The sequence below is a fragment of the Lipotes vexillifer genome, unplaced genomic scaffold (assembly GCF_000442215.2).
Source record: "Lipotes vexillifer unplaced genomic scaffold, Lipotes_vexillifer_v1.1 scaffold648, whole genome shotgun sequence".
Lineage (NCBI taxonomy): Eukaryota > Metazoa > Chordata > Mammalia > Artiodactyla > Lipotidae > Lipotes > Lipotes vexillifer.
Window position 1 is genome coordinate 2,413,013 of NW_006797096.1, and position 18,636 is coordinate 2,431,648.

At 36.3% G+C, this 18,636-nt stretch overlaps 1 protein-coding gene across 1 annotated transcript in view; it reads right to left on the bottom strand.

The window, feature by feature from the left end:
- TRAK2 (trafficking kinesin protein 2) overlaps nt 1-18,636 on the bottom strand; it is a 61,540-nt gene that overhangs the window by 22,971 nt on the left and 19,933 nt on the right. Inside the window, exons 2-3 of the mRNA XM_007469215.1 lie at nt 13,004-13,294; nt 5,814-6,008 (exon numbers count right to left, since the gene is read on the bottom strand). Of these exons, the coding sequence (XP_007469277.1) occupies nt 5,814-6,008; nt 13,004-13,094 (286 nt within the window). The 5' untranslated portion in view covers nt 13,095-13,294. The remainder of the gene's footprint in view (nt 1-5,813; nt 6,009-13,003; nt 13,295-18,636) is intronic.

The following is an 18,636-nucleotide window of genomic DNA, read 5'->3' on the forward strand; positions in this document are numbered from 1 at the left end:
CAGGGCAGTGGGTCTCAACTCCAGATTCTAATTTAATTCATTTGGAGGAAGTCCAGGGCACAGGTAGTATGTAAAATATGCCAGATGTTCTGACGTGAAGCTAGGGATGAAAACTACTGATCCAGGGTTAACACTCAAAGCAAGAACCAGCAATCCTGGAGACCCAGTTAAAAACAGTTTTTATACAACTAATTTATGGCTTAAATTAATAATGGCTTATATTATACGACTGATAAAAGTTGAAGATGAGTGGCAAATTTAATCTGAAGTCAAACCAGTAAATTAATGATGGAATAAAACGCTGTGAGGTACCAGTCACACATGACGAAAGGGGAATAGAAAATGAAGGACACAGTAATACAGAAATGTTTAGAATAAAATATGTTTTAGTAAGGAGAAACTAAAATATATTTCCCATAAATGCTTACCATCTGTCAGTCTGACAATTTAAAGCTGAATCTTAAGAAGTTACCTAGTTTAATGATCCCATTTTCTTATATGAGGAACCTTGACTAAGAGGAATTATGTGACATGTCCAAGACAGCAAAGCAAACTATTAGTGGCAAAGCCAATATAATAATGAGGTGATAACAACTCCCGTCTCACAAGGTCATAAGAAAAAACTTGGGTCTGCTCATTCTCAGTGACGGGAATGGGCTCTTTGCACCAGGTTGCTGTTTCTACCACAGTCCCACCAAGATCAAAAGGCTTTTATCTGATGAAATATTAGAGTATTTATCTGTGAACACAAGTTATAAAACAAAATAGGTACCATTTTTTTTTTTTTGCGGTACGCGGGCCTCTCACTGTTGTGGCTTCTCCCTTTGCGGAGCACAGGCTCCGGACGCGCAGGCTCAGCGGCCATGGCTCACCGGCCTAGCTGCTCCGTGGCATGTGGGATCTTCCCGGACCGGGGCACGAACCCGTGTCCCTTGCATTGGCAGGTGGACTCTCAACCACTGCGCCACCAGGGAAGCCCCATTTTTGTTTTTAATGTGTGAGTATATCTATACATGTCTATACACAAGAGAGGCTGGAAGGCTGTAAATCAAAATGTTAACAGTGGTTATCTCTAAGTAGGGGTTATGGTTGATCTGTTGTTTTCTGTTCAGTTTTTTGCTAATTTTCCATGAAGAACAAATGTTATCATTGCAATCAAAAAGTAGCAGCTCTTGTTAAGAGGTTTCAGAGAGGAAAAATGAATTTTCAAATGCTTAAATATTTATTACGGCAAAGAAGTTAGATAATGCAACCAGAATTCTCCAATTCTTATGTTTTAAGTGAAACAGTCTATAGACCACCAAGCCCCAAAGGCTGGACCACCTCAACTGCACCGAGTTGCTCAATTCATAGAGGAACACAAAGCATAGAGGAACACAAAGGATTCCTCTCTGCAGCCTAATCAGTTCTGTCTTCTCTTCTTTAACACAATACTCCTGATAAAGATAGGCTGCTTGGGATGATTCCAAAAGTACTCAGGGCAAAGCTCTTAAGTATTCTCTTGGCATTTAAGTATTGTGATTAAATGCTTCCAAAGCGGTAGACTAATTCTTCACTGTAATTCTGTAACCAAGAATTCAGGGCCAAGCAGGCTGACTTTATTATAATTCTATCAAATACTATTTTTCCTTCAGTTCTCAAAGGTTAAAATAAAATATGTTAAATGGTACAGAAATTACCAATGCTCCTTGCTTGTTTCCAGACATGAACTTTCTAACTCTCTAAGAACAAATCATATATCAGGGAGAAAATAAACATTTGTACAGAACATTTTTGGTTTCTGAAGGTTGTTAGTTAATGTTCAACATTTTTGGTTAATATTTGGAGAATCTAATATTCCTGAAAAAACATGGGGAGATATATATAAGCACTTCGCTAATTCTTACTCTATGTTATATCTGCGTAATTTCACATCAACCATCCCCCAATCATTTTCAGGATGGAAAATGCCAACGTTAATCCATTTTGATATCCCTGTTATTTATATGAGATGGTTCTTGAATAGTTCTCATATGTCCTTTTTCAAGGTCTAGAGTTTTTACCACAATTATCTAATTTTTAAAAGACTTCTAATCTTTCATCACTCTCCAAACCTCCCACACCAAAAAGCAAAAGCAAAACAACAAAAAACAAAAATGAAACACACAGTTCACATGGCAGAGTAAAAGCTAGAATAGCTCCTAATAACTACAGACAGGTCTTGAGGTTTTAACCCCAAAGAAGTGGCTCTTGCTACTATAATACAGAGAACATTTCTGCAATACAAAAAACTGCCTTCAAAAGAACTGAGGCAGAACAAAAATGAGGCTGGTGATATATACGGTCTAGGACAGCCTTTCTCAACAGGGTTCCAGGGGAGAATTAAGCCCCATAGATAATGCTTTGAGTGACAATGTTCTCAATTCTCTGACAAATAATACCTACCTAGTACATAATGTAGAGGTGATAAGGTAATTCATTCTACAATAGATGTCTTAGGGCATATGGTTTAATTCTTCCATGGAACTGGTTGCGAGGAATTATAAATCTGCTAACCTCTACAACTTGACTTATGGTTAATGCTTCCTGAACATTATCTGTTGTATTTCCTTTCTTGCCAGTACAGGTTAATGATTTTCAAGGACAGAGTTGAGGAAAAGTATAACTATCAACCAGAAGTAATTTCTACAATCTATTTCTCTGCAAAATCCTACACCCTCCCTAATTCCTTAAATTCTCCAATTAATGTCACTGTGAAATGGCCATATGGCTTTGGTGACAAAGCTTTAGGTCAGTGGTTCTCAAATCTGAGTGTGCACCAGTACCATCAGGAGGAATTGTTAAAACAGATGGGCCCCACCCCCAGAGTTTCTGAATCAGTAGATCTGGGATGGTAGCACAAGGATCTGTGTTTTTAGCAAGTACCAAGTGATATTATATGTAATTAATGTGTAATAATTACATATCATTAATTACATATAATATCACTTGGTACTTGTAATTAATGATGCCTTAATTACAACTTATATAACCACCCCCCTTTTGCTTATGCATTAGGAAGTGGTACAGGTAATCCCTTACTCCCAAATAAAAAATACCCTGAAGGTATTTTTTAATAGATAATAATAATAATCTATTTTAAATAGATCAGGTTTCTATTTTTAGCCTTCACACGAACAAATAAATGGTACTTTCTGTCACAGTGTGATCTGATCACACTGCTTGCCCCATGTCACTGTGCAGCTCTCTCTTAATAAAACTAAGAAAACCCTGCACGCAAAACATTCTTTGAGTATCTTAAACTTTGTGTAAGGCAGGGACTAGGAGAGAATTACTTTTTAGACCAACCCATTGTTTACTTTTAAAATAAAACACTTGAGAGCAATCTCTTTCTGGTTTGGTAGGGGCTTCAAAGAACAACCAGTGTCCTTTTATTCATGTGAGATAGGTTCCCATCCCAAAACCCTGCCCATGTTTCCTTCCAAATTTCTTTATTTTCTTCTCATGGCTCTTTCAATTTCTTTGTGTTATATGAGAGAGAAAGTACCTCTGCCTGTGCCACCTCTTTTTATTAGCTGTTATAATTCATTTTAATGAGCATTGAGTATCTACTGGCATGTGAGGTAAGTCAGGATAAGAAGGGGCTGAAACTGCACCAGGGAGCTGAACCCTAGGATGGCTTGCCAGGGTCTATAGTAACTATTCTAAACCATTAATCTTGACATCTCAAGGGGATAGAAAACTGTGGAAAAGGGTAAGGGAATGGTTTGTATCATGCTTTTTAAAGTTCTTTTTTTAAAAAAAAATTTTTATTTATTTTTGGCTGCGTTGGATCTTCATTGCTGTGTACAGGCTTTCTCTAGTTGTGGTGAGCGGGGGCTACTCCTCGTTGCGGTGTGCAGGCTCCTCATTGAGGTGGCTTCTCTTGTTGCAGAGCACGGGCTCTAGGTGCCTGGGCTTCAGTAGTTGCAGCACGAGGGCTCAGTAGTTGTGGTGCACGGGCTTAGTTGCTCCGTGGCATGTGGGATCTTCCTGGACCAGGGATCGAACCCTTGTCCCCGGCATTGGCAGGAGGAGTCTTAACCACTGTGCCACCAGAGAAGTCCTCGTGATTTTAAAATCTTGGTCAATTTGCTAAACAAAGTAAATCACTTATCTTTTACATTCATAAGATAGAAATTCATAATGAAGTTTATTTATATTTGAGTGAACTGTTAACCCAAAGAATTCATACCTTTAATATAACAGTGAAATTAAAGTACAGTACAGAGATAAAGTATCAGTGAATGGATGATGATCCTAGATTCTTTGCTTCATGATATTAGGTGTATCATATGTAGTTTAATTTTCAAATTGTTGAAGTGAAAATAGTACCATTAGATGAAAAGAATAGGACACTTTTCCAGATCTTGGAAGTATGGATCTTATAACATCCTATTAATCTCAAGTTTTAAATTGCTCCCTTGAACACTATGGTTTGTTTATGTAAAGTCCTATAAACCAAGTATTTTAGAATCTGTTTACCTTTTATTTCCCAGTCTTTTTACTTAAAATTCACCCTAAAAGTAACTCCATTAAATCATGATCTAAGACATCTTTCTAGCTAGTCTCCCTCACTGTCCCCTCCAGCAGCATATAGGACAAAGAACATGTAAACTAAGGGGTACTTTCTATGCCGCTTTATCAGAATAATGACAAACTAAATTTATCCCGATGAAATTTCAGTTTGGAATTTTCTCACAAATCTAAAAACTCAGGGAACAAAGGGAAATGGAAATAAAAAAGTGTTCCTTTTAAAAAGCATTTTCTAGAAAATCTCAAGCAAGTAACTTCTCAAACTATGAAGTTAAGAAAACCTTAAGGGCCTTAATTTAATATTCAGCTAATTAAAAGAATTGTTGGGGACAGAAATACAGTTCTATTTGCGGTCCTAATTCAAGTTTAAACAATGTTTACAATTCTTTTTCTGAGCAGTAAGTAATCTGGTTATAGGAAAGTACCATTAAAAGTTAATGATTACTGGGGTTTCCCTGGTGGCGCAGTGGTTGAGAGTCCGCCTGCCAATGCAGGGGACACGGGTTCATGCCCCGGTCCAGGAAGATACCACATGCCGCTGAGCCTGCGCGTCTGGAGCCTGTGCTCCGCAACGGGACAGGCCACAACAGTGAGAGGCCCGCATACTGCCAAAAAAAAAAAAAAAAAGTGTCCTATTTAATTTTGTCATTTTTAAAGAGTGTGGTGTAAAACAGACTTATTTTCAGGACAAATTTGGCTTACTTTCTCACTGAAATATTCTCTGAATCCTTAAGTAAATGATGAAGATTACTATATAGTGTGCACGTATTTCTCCTCGGCATTATTAAAGCTACTTATGTATCCATGAACTCCGTTTCTTAATGACTTGACAAGTTCCCGTGACTATGTCAGTTTAGTAGGGTAGATTAGAGTCAAAAAGCTGATGGCTCAAGATATTAAAGTATTAGGATAATAAATGCTGTGAAATATAAAGGGATATTAAATTTTAAATACTTTCACTACCTTTTTTTTTTTTTTTAAGTTCCCTTTTCTCCACAGTTGGAGGAAAGTATCAAGTAAAAGATGAGAGAAATGGAAACCTCTGAGTATGCTTGCAACCCTGGACACTCAGAGTCTTAAGAATGATAAACTTTCTGCATTCAGACATAACACAATTAGAATCATCTCTTCGTGTTGTTAAAATAGTTCAAGTTAAAGTAGGTACAAACTGAACAATGGCTAGGGATGTCAAATGTTTTAAAAGTCAACACCAAGATATTCATATCTTTAGTTCAATGGACAAACTCTAAAATACTCACTCATATAACGGAAAGTCTCTTCAGCAAGGACTGGAGAGAGGGCATCAGATCCATGTCGCTGCTGGCGTGGGGACTGAGTCCAGTCTTGATTTTCATATAGAAAGAGAGAGTCCACTCTTAGCTTATACTGGGGTAGCTGTTCTTCTAGCAGGCTCACCAGCTCGACTTCAGGGAGATCTTCATTGGAGCACACATCTAAAGAGGAGATTCCATGTAAATGAATCCAATATATTTCAATTTTCTAGGCTACAGAGAAAAATCGGTGAAATTAGTTTTGTCAAAGTAGGATAATCAAAGAAACATTAGCCAATACCATGTCTCCGATGATTTTTATTACTGTATCCTGGTACTACAGTTGGCCTTTCTCTAGGTTTCTTTAATATGAGAACTTCTATAGTAAAAATACTACCATGAATTTTAATTGTATCCTATCTAAAAATATATTGCTTAGGAATACACCTATGTTTTTAAAATTTCTTATTTCTTCCTTATCAATATATTTAGTGCTGCTTACAAGAGATCTGATCTCAAATAACTTATATGCTTTGGGGAAAAAAGGCAACACAAAACAACCAGAAGAAAAGGAGTTCAAAAGGAATAAAATTACATGTTCTTTAATAACAGAATTGAACTCTGTGGGAGGATTCTTCAAAATCTGGAAAAATTACATTTTACTACATTCTCACAGAAGCTAGATACAAAAAAAATGAACACTTACTGAAAATGTGATACATTTAAAGTCTTGAATACCTTTCACATCACTACTCGCTCATTTGCACACCTTTAACTCCCCCTGCTTATACTTCTCTGAACACGCTTGGGCTTCTCCTGGCTTCTTGTTCCAAATGCTGCCCATCATTTAACACCTCCCAAATTTAGCAGTTTACAAAAAAAAAAAAAAGTTATCTCTTTTAATATGCTTAAAATACTACAGCTTAAAATAGAGAAAATACAGGATGTCATATCAACCCTCTCATTTTTAAAAGAGATCTGGTATTTCCTTTGGGGGTGGCATAAAAAACATGTTCTAACTCTGGCAAAGAACAACAAAGTTAATTTTAAGAAAACATACCTTAAAAGAGTAAATTTCAACTACTTGATATTAACAATGAGGAGGCCGGCATTAATCAAATCAAGTACAAGGAGACTGACAATATCAGACAATCCTATTCACCCAGAAGGACAAGCAGTGGCTTCATAACCACAAAGATGAGGTATATAATCACAGAGATGAGGTACATTTAAAACCTTAAATATGGATCTAAAGAAGCTCCTCTCAACCCTTAGCAGATCTCTTAAATAAGAGCTCTGAAAATACATCCCAATAATATTACTATGAATTCTATGCGACTATTCAAATTTTTCCTGCCACAAATATTTCACATACAGATTGTCATTATAAATCTGCAGGAAGAGAAGTTGACTATAAATACATGCAGAGCTAAAAACAGACTCTTAGGCATTCAAGGGTATAATGAAAATGAAGAAAAAAGTAACATTCATTAAAAGAACTACTATTCCCTAGAAATTTTCTTTTAATAAGCAATAATAAAATTCTGTGAAAATTCAAGATTACCAATTCCCTACTTCAAAAAAATAATTTTAAAAGTGAGTACACAATCAAGGTTTAGTAAATTCAAATAACATCCTTAGGAGCAAATCCTATTTGCTTCCATATATATATATATATATATATATATATATATATATATCCTCCAGAGTTAAATAAAATCATAAGATCATAAGTATTCCTAGTAAAGGAGATAAATGAGTGCCAAGAAAAATGAATGAGTAGGAGTTTATTAATTAATTTATTTATTTTTGCTGTGTTGGGTCTTCGTTTCTGTGTGAGGGCTTTCTCTAGTTGTGGCAAGTGGGGGTCACTCTTCATCGTGGTGCACGGGCCTCTCACTATCGCGGCCTCTCTTGTTGCGGAGCACAGGCTCCAGACGCGCAGGCTCAGTAGTTGTGGCTCACAGGCCTAGTTGCTCCGCGCCATGTGGGATTCTCCCAGACCAGGGCTCGAACCCGTGTCCCCTGCATTAGCAGGCAGATTCTCAACCACTGCACCACCAGGGAAGCCCCCATATTTTTGATAATGTACTATTTATTGCTTTCCTGATTGTCCAGTCTTAATATTTTTATCCTCCAAATATCCCTTCCTTATGCTCACTTCTTTCTAGCCACATTGCCTCCATTTAGGTTCAAGGCCTCCTCTTGTTTCTCTTGAGTATGGCCTCAAAAGTGGTCTGTCCTCATTACACTCATATTTTCCTCTACATCTTCATATCTTTATTAAGTTACTCTCCTACACAAAGTGAAGAAAGGCCTGAATTTCTTCTAGCCAGAGTAGAAAAACCTCATGAACAGTTAGGACAATCAAAAGATCCTAGAAGTGTCATGCCTACTGGTAGTAGGGTTAAATTAATGCTAGAATAAAGCATACTAGAGTATGGTCTTGTGATATAGAGACTTAGATAGCAAAGATTAAAAACAAGCCTCAAAAGAACTGATATCGGGCTTCCCTGGTGGCACAGTGGTTGAGAGTCCGCCTGCCAATGCAGGGGACACGGGTTCGTGCCCCAGTTCGGGAGGATCCCACATGCCGCGGAGCGGCTGGGCCCATGAGTCATGGCCGCTGAGCCTGCGCATCTGGAGCCTGTGCTCTGCAACGGGAGAGGCCACAACAGTGAGAGGCCCATGTACCACAAAAAAAAAAAAAAAAAAAAACAAACTGATATTATCAGCAAGTAACTTGAGGACCTGCCAAAATAATAACAGTTTTTCAAATAAGACAAGAAAATTCAAACATCAAACAACATAACATTCAAAATATTCAGCATTTGATAAAAAATTACTAGATATTCAAAGAATAAGCAATTTGGAAAACAAATCAATAAGAATAAGCAGTTGGAAAATAAATCAATAGAAACAAGCTGAGTAAAGACAAAGATGATAAAATTAGTAAACAGCAATTTTGAAATAGCCATTATTAATATGCTCAAAGATTTAAAAGGAAAACATGAATTTGATGAAAAGAGAAACAAAGTATTCCTATATTTATAAAATTCAAATAGAACTAGAATACAATATCTAAATTTAAAAATTCACTGGATAACATTAACATATTAGATACTATCCAGAAGAAAAGAACAGTAGACTTGAAGGCATAGCAATGGAAACTAAAGAGAAAAAAGATTAGGAAAAAACCCAGAGCGTCAGTGACTTGCATCACAGTCTAACACACATGCAACTGGAGTCACAGAAGAGGAGAGAAGAGGGAGCAGCAAGGATATTTGAAGAAATAACAGTCAAAATCTTCCAAATTTAATCAAAACTATAAATCCATATTTCAGTGAAGTTCAGTGACTCTAAGCAGGATAAACACAAAGAAACCCAAAGAGAAAATCTTAAAAGCAAAGAGAGAAAAAAAAACACATTACATTTGAGGGAACAAAGACAAAAATGATCTCATCAGAAGCAGTGCAAGGTAGATGACAATGGAATGTCATTAAAGTGTATAAAAAAGTCAACTTAGAATTCTGCACCAGTGAAAACACCTTTTAAAAATGGTGAAATAAAGACTTTTCAGACAAGCAAAAAACTTTGACTAGTCATTGCCAGCTGACCTATATACCAAGAAATGTTGAAGTTCTTCAATATAATATAAGATGGAAAGTTCAATCTACAAAAAGAAATAAAGAGTGGCAGAAATGGTAAATCTGTGTGGAAATATATAAGCCTTTTATTCTCATAATGTATTTAACTTATAATTGTTTAAAGCAAAAATAATAACAATTAATTATGTATATAACATATGTAAATATAAAAGGCATGGCAAGAAAAATACAATGGCAGGGGGAAATGGAAGAATACTGTGTGTCACTTTATGAAATAGTATAATGTTATCTGAAGATAGACTGTGATAAATTAAAAAATGCATATTGCAAACTCAGAGCAATCACTGAGAAAAAAGAGGTATAGCTACTTAGGTCAATAGTGGAATTAAAATGGAATCCTAAAAAAAACAAACCAGCAAACGAACACCTCAAAAGAGGAAAGGAATGAGGGGAAAAAAGGAAGAAAGAACTTTTAAATGGAACAAAGAGAAAACAAGTAGGAGTTCAGTAGACTCAACTAAACTGATAATTATATTAAATGTAAATGGTCTAAACATACCAATTAGAAAGTAGAGATTGTCAGACTAGATGAAAAAAAGATCTGACTTTAAACTATCTATAGGAGATGCCCCTTGAATATTCAGATAAGTTAAAAGTGAAAGGATAGAAAATGTTATCATACCAATTCTACAAAAACTCTTTCAAATATAGAGAAGGGAATACTTCACAACTCATTTTATGAGGCCAGCATTGCCCTAATACCAAAATCAAGCAAAGACATTGCAAAAAAAGGAGTACAAACCAATGAATGGGAAACACACACACACACACACACACACACACACACACACACAAAACATTAGTAAATCAAATCCACAATATATAAGAATGATAATACATCATGACCAAGTAGAGTTTTCCCCAGGAATGCAAAGCTGGTTTAAAATTTTAAAATAAATCAATAGAATTCACCACAACAATGGACTAAAAAAGAAAAACCATCTCACTAATGGAAAATAGGTATTTTGACAAAATTCAATACCCATTCATGACAAAAACCTGTCATCCAACTAGGAAGAGAAGGACACTTTCTCAATTTGAAAAAGGGCATTCTCAAAAAACTTCTGGTGAAAGACCATAACTTCTCTCCTAATATTGGAAATTTGGCAAGGATGTTTGCTCCCACCACTTTTACTCAAAAATATACTGAAATCCTGTCCCATTCAAAGGGCAAGAAAAAGAAATAAAACACATCTAGATTGAAAAGGAATATGTAAAACTGTCTCCATCTGCAGACATTACGGTTTATGTAGCAAATGCTAAGGAATCTACAAGGAAGTTAATAAAACTAAGTTAAGCAAAGTTGCAGAAGACAAAGTCAATATATAAAGAATCAATTTCATTTCTACATACTAGTAATAAATAGCTGGAAAATAAAATTAAATAAACAATGTAATTTATAGTAGCAGGAAAAAATTAAAAATTTAGGATTATATTTAATAAAATATGTGGAAGACCTGTGTAATAAAAACTACAAATACTATTAAGAGAAATTAAAGAAGACCTAAATAAATGGAGAGATATATCATGTTCACGGATTAGAAGACTCCATAGTCTTAAGATGTCAATTCTCTACAAAGTCTATATAATTCCATTCAAAATTCCATTAATCTTTGTTGGCAGAAATTGACAAGCTGGTTTTAAAATTTATATAGAAATGTGAAAGGTCTAGAATGGCCAAAATAATTTTTTAAAAAGAAGAGCAAACTTCGAGAAATTATACTACCTGATTTCAAGATTTACTACAGAGTTACCGTAATCAAAACACTGTGGTATTTATGTAAAGATAGACTTAGGGATTAAAGAAACAGAATGGAGAGCCCAGGAATAGATCCACACATACATAATCAAATGATTTTCAATGAAATTACCAAGGTAATTCAATAGTGTAAAAGATAATATTTTCAACAAATGGTGCAGGAACAATTAAGCATTCAACTGGGAAAAAGAAATCTGGACCCTAACTTCATTATATATTCAAAATTAATTATAAAATGGACTGTTGACCTAAATGTAAAAGCAAAAATTATAAAACTCTTCAAAGAAAACAAAGGAGAATGTCTCTGTGATCTTGAAGTATGCAAAGATTTCTTAGAAATGACACAAAAAATATGAACTATAAAAGCAAAAATTGATAAACTGGGCTCCACCAAAATTTTAAACTTTTGCTCTTCAAAAGACACCATTAAGAAGATGAAAAGGCGAGCCATGGTCTGGGAGAAAATATTTGTACCCCTTTATACCTAACAAAGGATTTACACAGAATATAAAAAGAATATTTACTACAATTCAGTAGTAAGACAGATATAAAAATGGGCAAATGATTTAAATAGACAACTCAAAATATCTAGAAATAGCCAATAAGCACATGAAAAGACACTGAACATCATTAGTCATCAGGGAAAAAGAAAGTGAAACCACACAGAGGTACCAGTACACACCTACTAGAATGGTTAAAATCAAAAACACTGACATTGGGCTTCCCTGGTGGCGCAGTGGTTGAGAGTCTGCCTGCCGGTGCAGGGGACACGGGTTCGTGCCCCCATCCGGGAGGATACCACGTGCCTTGGAGAGGCTGGGCCCGGGAGCCATGGCCGCTGGGCCTGCGCGTCTGGAGCCTGTGTTCCGCAAGGGGAGAGGCCACAACAGTGAGAGGCCCGCATACCGCAAAAAAAAAACAAAACAAAACACTGACATTATCAAGTGTTGATGCTGTTGTGCAGACATCAGCAAACTATGGCCCACAGGCCATACTGAACCAAACTGTACACTTAAAATGGGTGAATTTTATAGTATCTTAATGCAGGTATCTCAATAAAGCTGAACAAAAAATGGGAAAAACTTTAGGTTTAGATGGGTTGCAGAATTTTATGGAGTTTTAGAAAAGTAGTACTGTGCATTTACTGTATGTTATATAACACCTCCAACTGGTTTTGTAGCAGCATCCCATATTTAAACACATCAATACAATTTCAGCAAACAAGTATTCCAACTAAGTGAGATGTCTAGAAACAACTGGACAGGTCAGGTTTTGTGGACCAGTGAGTTTTAGAACCAAAGTTTAGAAAAAATTTTGGGTGTACAGAGTTTTTAAAATTTAGTCTTGCAGATAAGGACTTACGGGGCTGTACCTGTTTTTGCATACCCTATATGTCCTGAGAGCCTCTTATGTGCCAAATACTGTTGTTAGGTGACTGCAGGGCACAGAAACACAAGCAACCCTGTTCTTGTGGAGACAGGAAGATAGGAATAGGAAGACAAGATAAGGGAGATGAGTATGATGCAGTTCCTACTAACCAGGGCTTACACGGTACAGGGAGTCAGATGCAGACAAGGAACAGCACCCAAGGCAGATTTCGATAATGCGATAGGAGACCTGGGGATGGAGAGATTAATTCAGTGGTCTCTGAGGAGACCAGGCTGGAAAGAGAGGCTGAGTTCCATCATGGTGGGTCTTATATGCATTTTATCCTGTAAGCAACAGCACTTCATTTATTAAACTGGACTCACCAGTGATGCTCTCTGAGTCTCTGTGATTGATATTCATGAGGTTTTCTTCACCCATCGGTGATGTAGAAGTGGCATTCTGGGATTGACTCATGCAAGATCCTTTCTTGTTTTGGTTGAGCAGGACAGCTTTGGTTTGAATCAGAGTAAAGGAAATCCATCAAGCCATTCAATAAAGAAAGGTTCTGGTCAAATGGATATTTTCTTTTAAACAGATTTTTTTTTTTGATGGTCAAATGACATCTGGAGCAATGAGTGCTCTCATGTGATTATCACTCTTTGGATGGTCATGACCTAAAACAAAGAACACATCAAGTGCTCATTAATAACAGAAGTCCAATTACAAAAAAAAAAAAAAAAAAAGAATGTTTTCCTAATGATACACACACCACATGGATAAATCTAGAAATAATATACTGGATGAAAGGGTCAGACAAAAAAAGCACATAGTTTATGATTCCATTTATATAAAATTCTAGAAAATGTAAACTTATCTATAGTGACAGAAAGCATATCAGTGGTTGCCTGGGGTTGGGGAGGGATGACCAAGGGGCAGGAGGAAAGTTTGGGGGATGATAAATATGTTCATTATTTTGATTGTGACAATGGTTTCACAAGTATAAACATATGTCAAAACTTATCAAATTATATATTTGAAATATGTGCAATCTAATGTAAATTATAATTCATTAAAGCTGTTTAAAAAATTTAAAGATAATCTACTGTTTAAAGTAAAATAATAATAATATATTGTGGGGTCTATAACATATGCAGAAGTAAAACATATTAAAACAATAGCACAAAAGCCAGAAGGAGAAAAATGGAAATATACTATAGCAAGGTGTTTGTACCATACATGAAATAGTAAAATATCACTCAAAGGTGAACTGTGATAAATTAAAAATGTATACTATAAACTCTAAAGCAAACAATAAAATAACTCAGAAATTACAGATATAAACCAACAAAGAAGATGAAATGGAATAATATAAAACAGGGTTTCTCAACTCTGGCACTACTGATATTTGAGTCTGGAAAATAATACTTCGTTGTGTGCATTGTAAGATGTTTAGCAGCATGCCAGTAGAACCCTCTTCCCAGACCCTCTCTCAGTTTTAACAGCTCCCAAATGTTTCCAGACAGTATCAAATGTCCCCTGGGGGGGCAAAGTTGCCCCCAGTTGAAAACTACTGATATAAAAGATGCTCAACCTCACTTGTAATTAAAATAAATAAAAATGTAAAGAAAATATTTTTCATCCATTAGATCAGCAAACATTAAGTTTTATTATACTCATTGTTGGAGGGGTACGGAGAAAGTGGTACTTATACTGTTGATAAAAGTGTAAATTGATACAAGCTTTTAGAAAGGCTATTTGGCAATGCCTACCAAAGTTTTCAATGCATATACACCATAATTTAACAATTCTACCATTAGGAATTTATATGATGGAGATACTCACAGAGTATGCCAAGATGTAGGCATAAGGATGCCCATACAGTATTTTCTTTTTTTAAAGCATATGTACACAACTGGACTCAAGATATCCATAAATGGGCTTCCCTGGTGGCGCAGTGGTTGAGAACCTACCTGCTAATGCAGGGGACACGGGTTCGAGCCCTGGTCTGGGAAGATCCCACATGCCGCGGAGCGGCTGGGCCCGTGAGCCACAACTACTGAGCCTGTGCATCTAGGAGCCTGTGCTCCACAACAAGAGAGGCCACGATAGTGAAGAGGCCTGCGCACCGCGATGAAGAGTGGGCCCCCACTTGCCACAACTAGAGAAAGCCCTCACACAGAAACGAAGACCTAGCACAGCCAAAAATAAAAATAAAATAAAATAAAATAAAAAATAAACCAAGTTTCATATAATCAATGTTTGTTTATAAAAAAAAAGATATCCATAAAGAAATAGTTTAATAATGGTATATACAAAGGAATATAATGCATTAAATATATATGTGTACTTTAAAAAACCCAATTGTTGCAATCAAAAAAACTGTTCAATATTAATTATAAACCTAGCTTTATATCAAAAGACAGTCTCTACTAAATAGTGTCTACTTAGCAACATGCAGCTGCTATTTATGGCTAATTCATTCTCATGCCTACTATTTACAGGCATTATAAACATGATGTGTGTTTTTTTTTTTTTTTTACAAGAGTCACCACCAAGAAATAGAAAAGACCAAAATAAAAGCACTAAAGGAGATTGAAAATGGTCACTGAGGTAGCACAGAGACACACTGTCAGCAACTACTAGGGAAGAGAATTTCAGAGACAGAATGGGCAACAGAATTAAACATTACAGAAAAGTCAAAAAAGATCTTTGGTTTAAAAAAGGTGGTATAGGGCTTCCCTGGTGGCGCAGTGGTTGAGAGTCCGCCTGCCGATGCAGGGGACATGGGTTCGTGCCCCGGTCCGGGAAGATCCCACATGCAGCGGAGCGGCTGGGCCCGTGAGCCATGGCCCCTGAGCCTGAGCGTCTGGAGCCTGTGCTCTGCAACAGGAGAGGCCACAACAGTGAGAGGCCCACATACCGGAAAAAAAAAAAAAAAAAAAAAAGGTGGTATACAGAGACCATAAAATCAACAGTAACCTTCTAGAAACCAGTTCAATCAAGAGATTAGGCCCAAAGCCAGGCTGTAAGTGATCAGGAAGCAAGATGGTAAGAATGGAGTTTAGTGAGTATACACCAAGATTTGCAACATCCAGGCTTTCATGGATTTCCGTGGATAAGTAAAATTTCAAAAACTTCTGTGGTTATTGGCATAGGGCTGCTGTTTTTATACTTCATAAATGAAAAAAAAATGTATAAGGAAAAACACATAATAAACAACATCCCTTCCCAGAAAAGTTTATAATTTTATGTTGACATAAAAATTTTCCTATATTTGAATTCAGAAAATTTTTATAAATTTTTAAAATTCTATTTTATATAAACAGTTATTTTCTTGAAACATGTTTGTCAATATAGCAATCTGTACTAGCCAGTGCAGCATGAAGTTAAAGCTCAAAAGTATTTGTTTAGGCACTTTAATTTTAATTCCAGTTGTCAAAAATTCATTTTCACATCCAAGATCAGTCTACTGTGTGCAATTAAATTCTTCCCCATGTGCTATCTTATTGTCCAAACTGCCATTCCCAAATTAACCACTGAAAGGGCAATGGAACAAAAGTGCATCAAACCAGTAAAGATTTGCCCATCCCCACCCAGTGAGGTTGGGAGGAGGCCATTATTGAGCTTACCAGAGTGGTTAAGAACATGGATTCTGAACTCCAGCTCTACTACTAGTTGCATGACCTTGAATAAGTTACTTAACCTTGTTTCTTCATTTGTAAAATGGGCTTAATAACATGGTCTACTTTATGGGATTACTATGGGGATTAAGTGAGTTATGAGAGGATAACAGTAGCACCTACCTCAGATGGTCACTGGGGAAATTACATGAGTTAATACATGTAAAGCTCTTAGAACAATACCTTAGAATACAGTAAATACTATGTAAATATTAGTTATTATTTCTACCACCACCAAATAGTACAGTTTTATCATTATCATTATTATTATTGTACCTTACACAAACTTGGGCACACTGTAAACCCTACTGTTGACTGCTAATACAATCTGCTTGCAACCTAAGAAGTCACATTTACTTCCTGCCCTCTGATGAGTGATGTTAGTTTTGTGCCCTTAATCATTTTCTTTCTACCTCTGGGATTCATGAACAAACTGAAAGCTTGCAGAGTCAGAGTTCTAAATGTAGTAGAAACTAAACTTTGGCAAGCACAAGCAACACATATTCAGTGCATTTCCTAGTTTGTACACACTTATTCTTAGTAACTCCTTGAGTATCATCTACTTGCTATGCTGGATCTTTATTCACTCTTTTTAGGAACAACTTCACGGCTTTTTTTAATAAAACAGTCAACCAAGCATGCGTTATTTAACAAGAAGCCAGCCTTTGTAATTCTTGCACATTTAGGAAAAAATAAAGTAAACCAGCTAAGTGACTTATTTTAATAAGAATGAGACTTAAAAAGAACAAACAAAACATGTCATTGATATAAACATTGCTGGCAGAATACAACATGCTGATGACTTAGTTAGCCTAGCCATGGAAACTAAAATGGCCAACAGTGAGGGCCTAAATACAGGCCCTGTGCCTTAAAAAAATCTTGCTACTTCCTTAAAACGGGATACTCTGGCCAAAACAGACTTATAGAAAAGGCTAAAACAATTCAGGACACTTCACTTTGACAAGAGTGCAGAGCCTAGAAATACAGTACATATAATGATGTGACAAACATTTAAATTGGAAAAATATATTTAAAATTTTTATTGTACAAATAATACTCTGGGGATTAATTTAAAATACCTGTTGGCTGCTGATCTGAATGCAGAAGTGGGAACAGTGCCAATCACCAACTCCAGCAGCCCCTCTTGTAGACAGTGTCAACCTTCATCCAGACAAAAGATAAACTGTATAATTTAAAACATAAAATACATGGACCATGTTTCCTATATTAAATAATAGATTTTCAACAAAGACAGAGACTCACTAATTTTTAATGTATCTGGCTACATCAAAGATAAAATTTACAAAAAATACACAATAATTTTAAAATCAGATATTGAACCACAAAAAAAAGACTATACAATGGCTTCAGTGCTAAAAGCTGAAAAAAGGGTGGCAGGGGGTGTCACCCCCGAAATCCAACCTGGATAATGAGAAGCAGATCTTACAAAGGCAGAGCCCACACACCAACACCAAGGCCAGCTTCATGGGTGAGCCACAGTACACTGCATTCCGAACAGTTACTCTACCAGCAACTGTAAAGTTCACCCTGAGGGGCTATTTGGTCCTAGCAAATATTTGATCCCTCTTTTTTTTGTATCATTCAATTTAATGACCAGTAGGGTTTTCAGAATATAAACTACATGGAGGCAGCTCTACTTACAAGCAGGACAAATTCCAAAAGGCTGTTAAAGCCGTTAGTCTAAAAGAAATCCGTTAGTCTAAAAGTCCAAAACCATGAGTGAAATTTAGGTTTATGGGGTCTGCATTTCCTCCGAGCTGGTATATTTTTGGCATTAAAAAAAAATAAGTGTCCTGTTTTGTTTACAATGAACATTTACTGAGGCAGGCAACCCTTCCCTGCCACAATCTCCACCAACAGAAGGGAGGCAACCTCTGGCAGCTAAGGAATCCACACCAGAGTTTCACCTGCAGATTAGAAAAGGCCTTGAACCCATGGTGCATCTGTGGCTTTTGATAAGTTTCCACAGCACCACTTTCACTCACCACGCTCAGCCTTTAAGTTCTTGAACTACAACTTTAAACTGAATTTCAAACCTTTGACTAAATAGGCATCCCATTTTAGTGATGATCCTCTGCTGAAACCATTTCAGACATGCATATTTCTTCACCTTTGGCTGACTCTCAACTGCACAGGCACATCTTTTTTCACACATCCTGGGACTGTCCTTCGTAATCATTCTTATTGTCCAGACATATATTTAATATGTATAATTTCCTCACTTTCAATTTTTTACACTATTTCTATTTTAGTGTTCATCCACCTATCACTAGTACTGCTTTCAGAGATAAAATGGGGGGCTTCCCTGGTGGCAC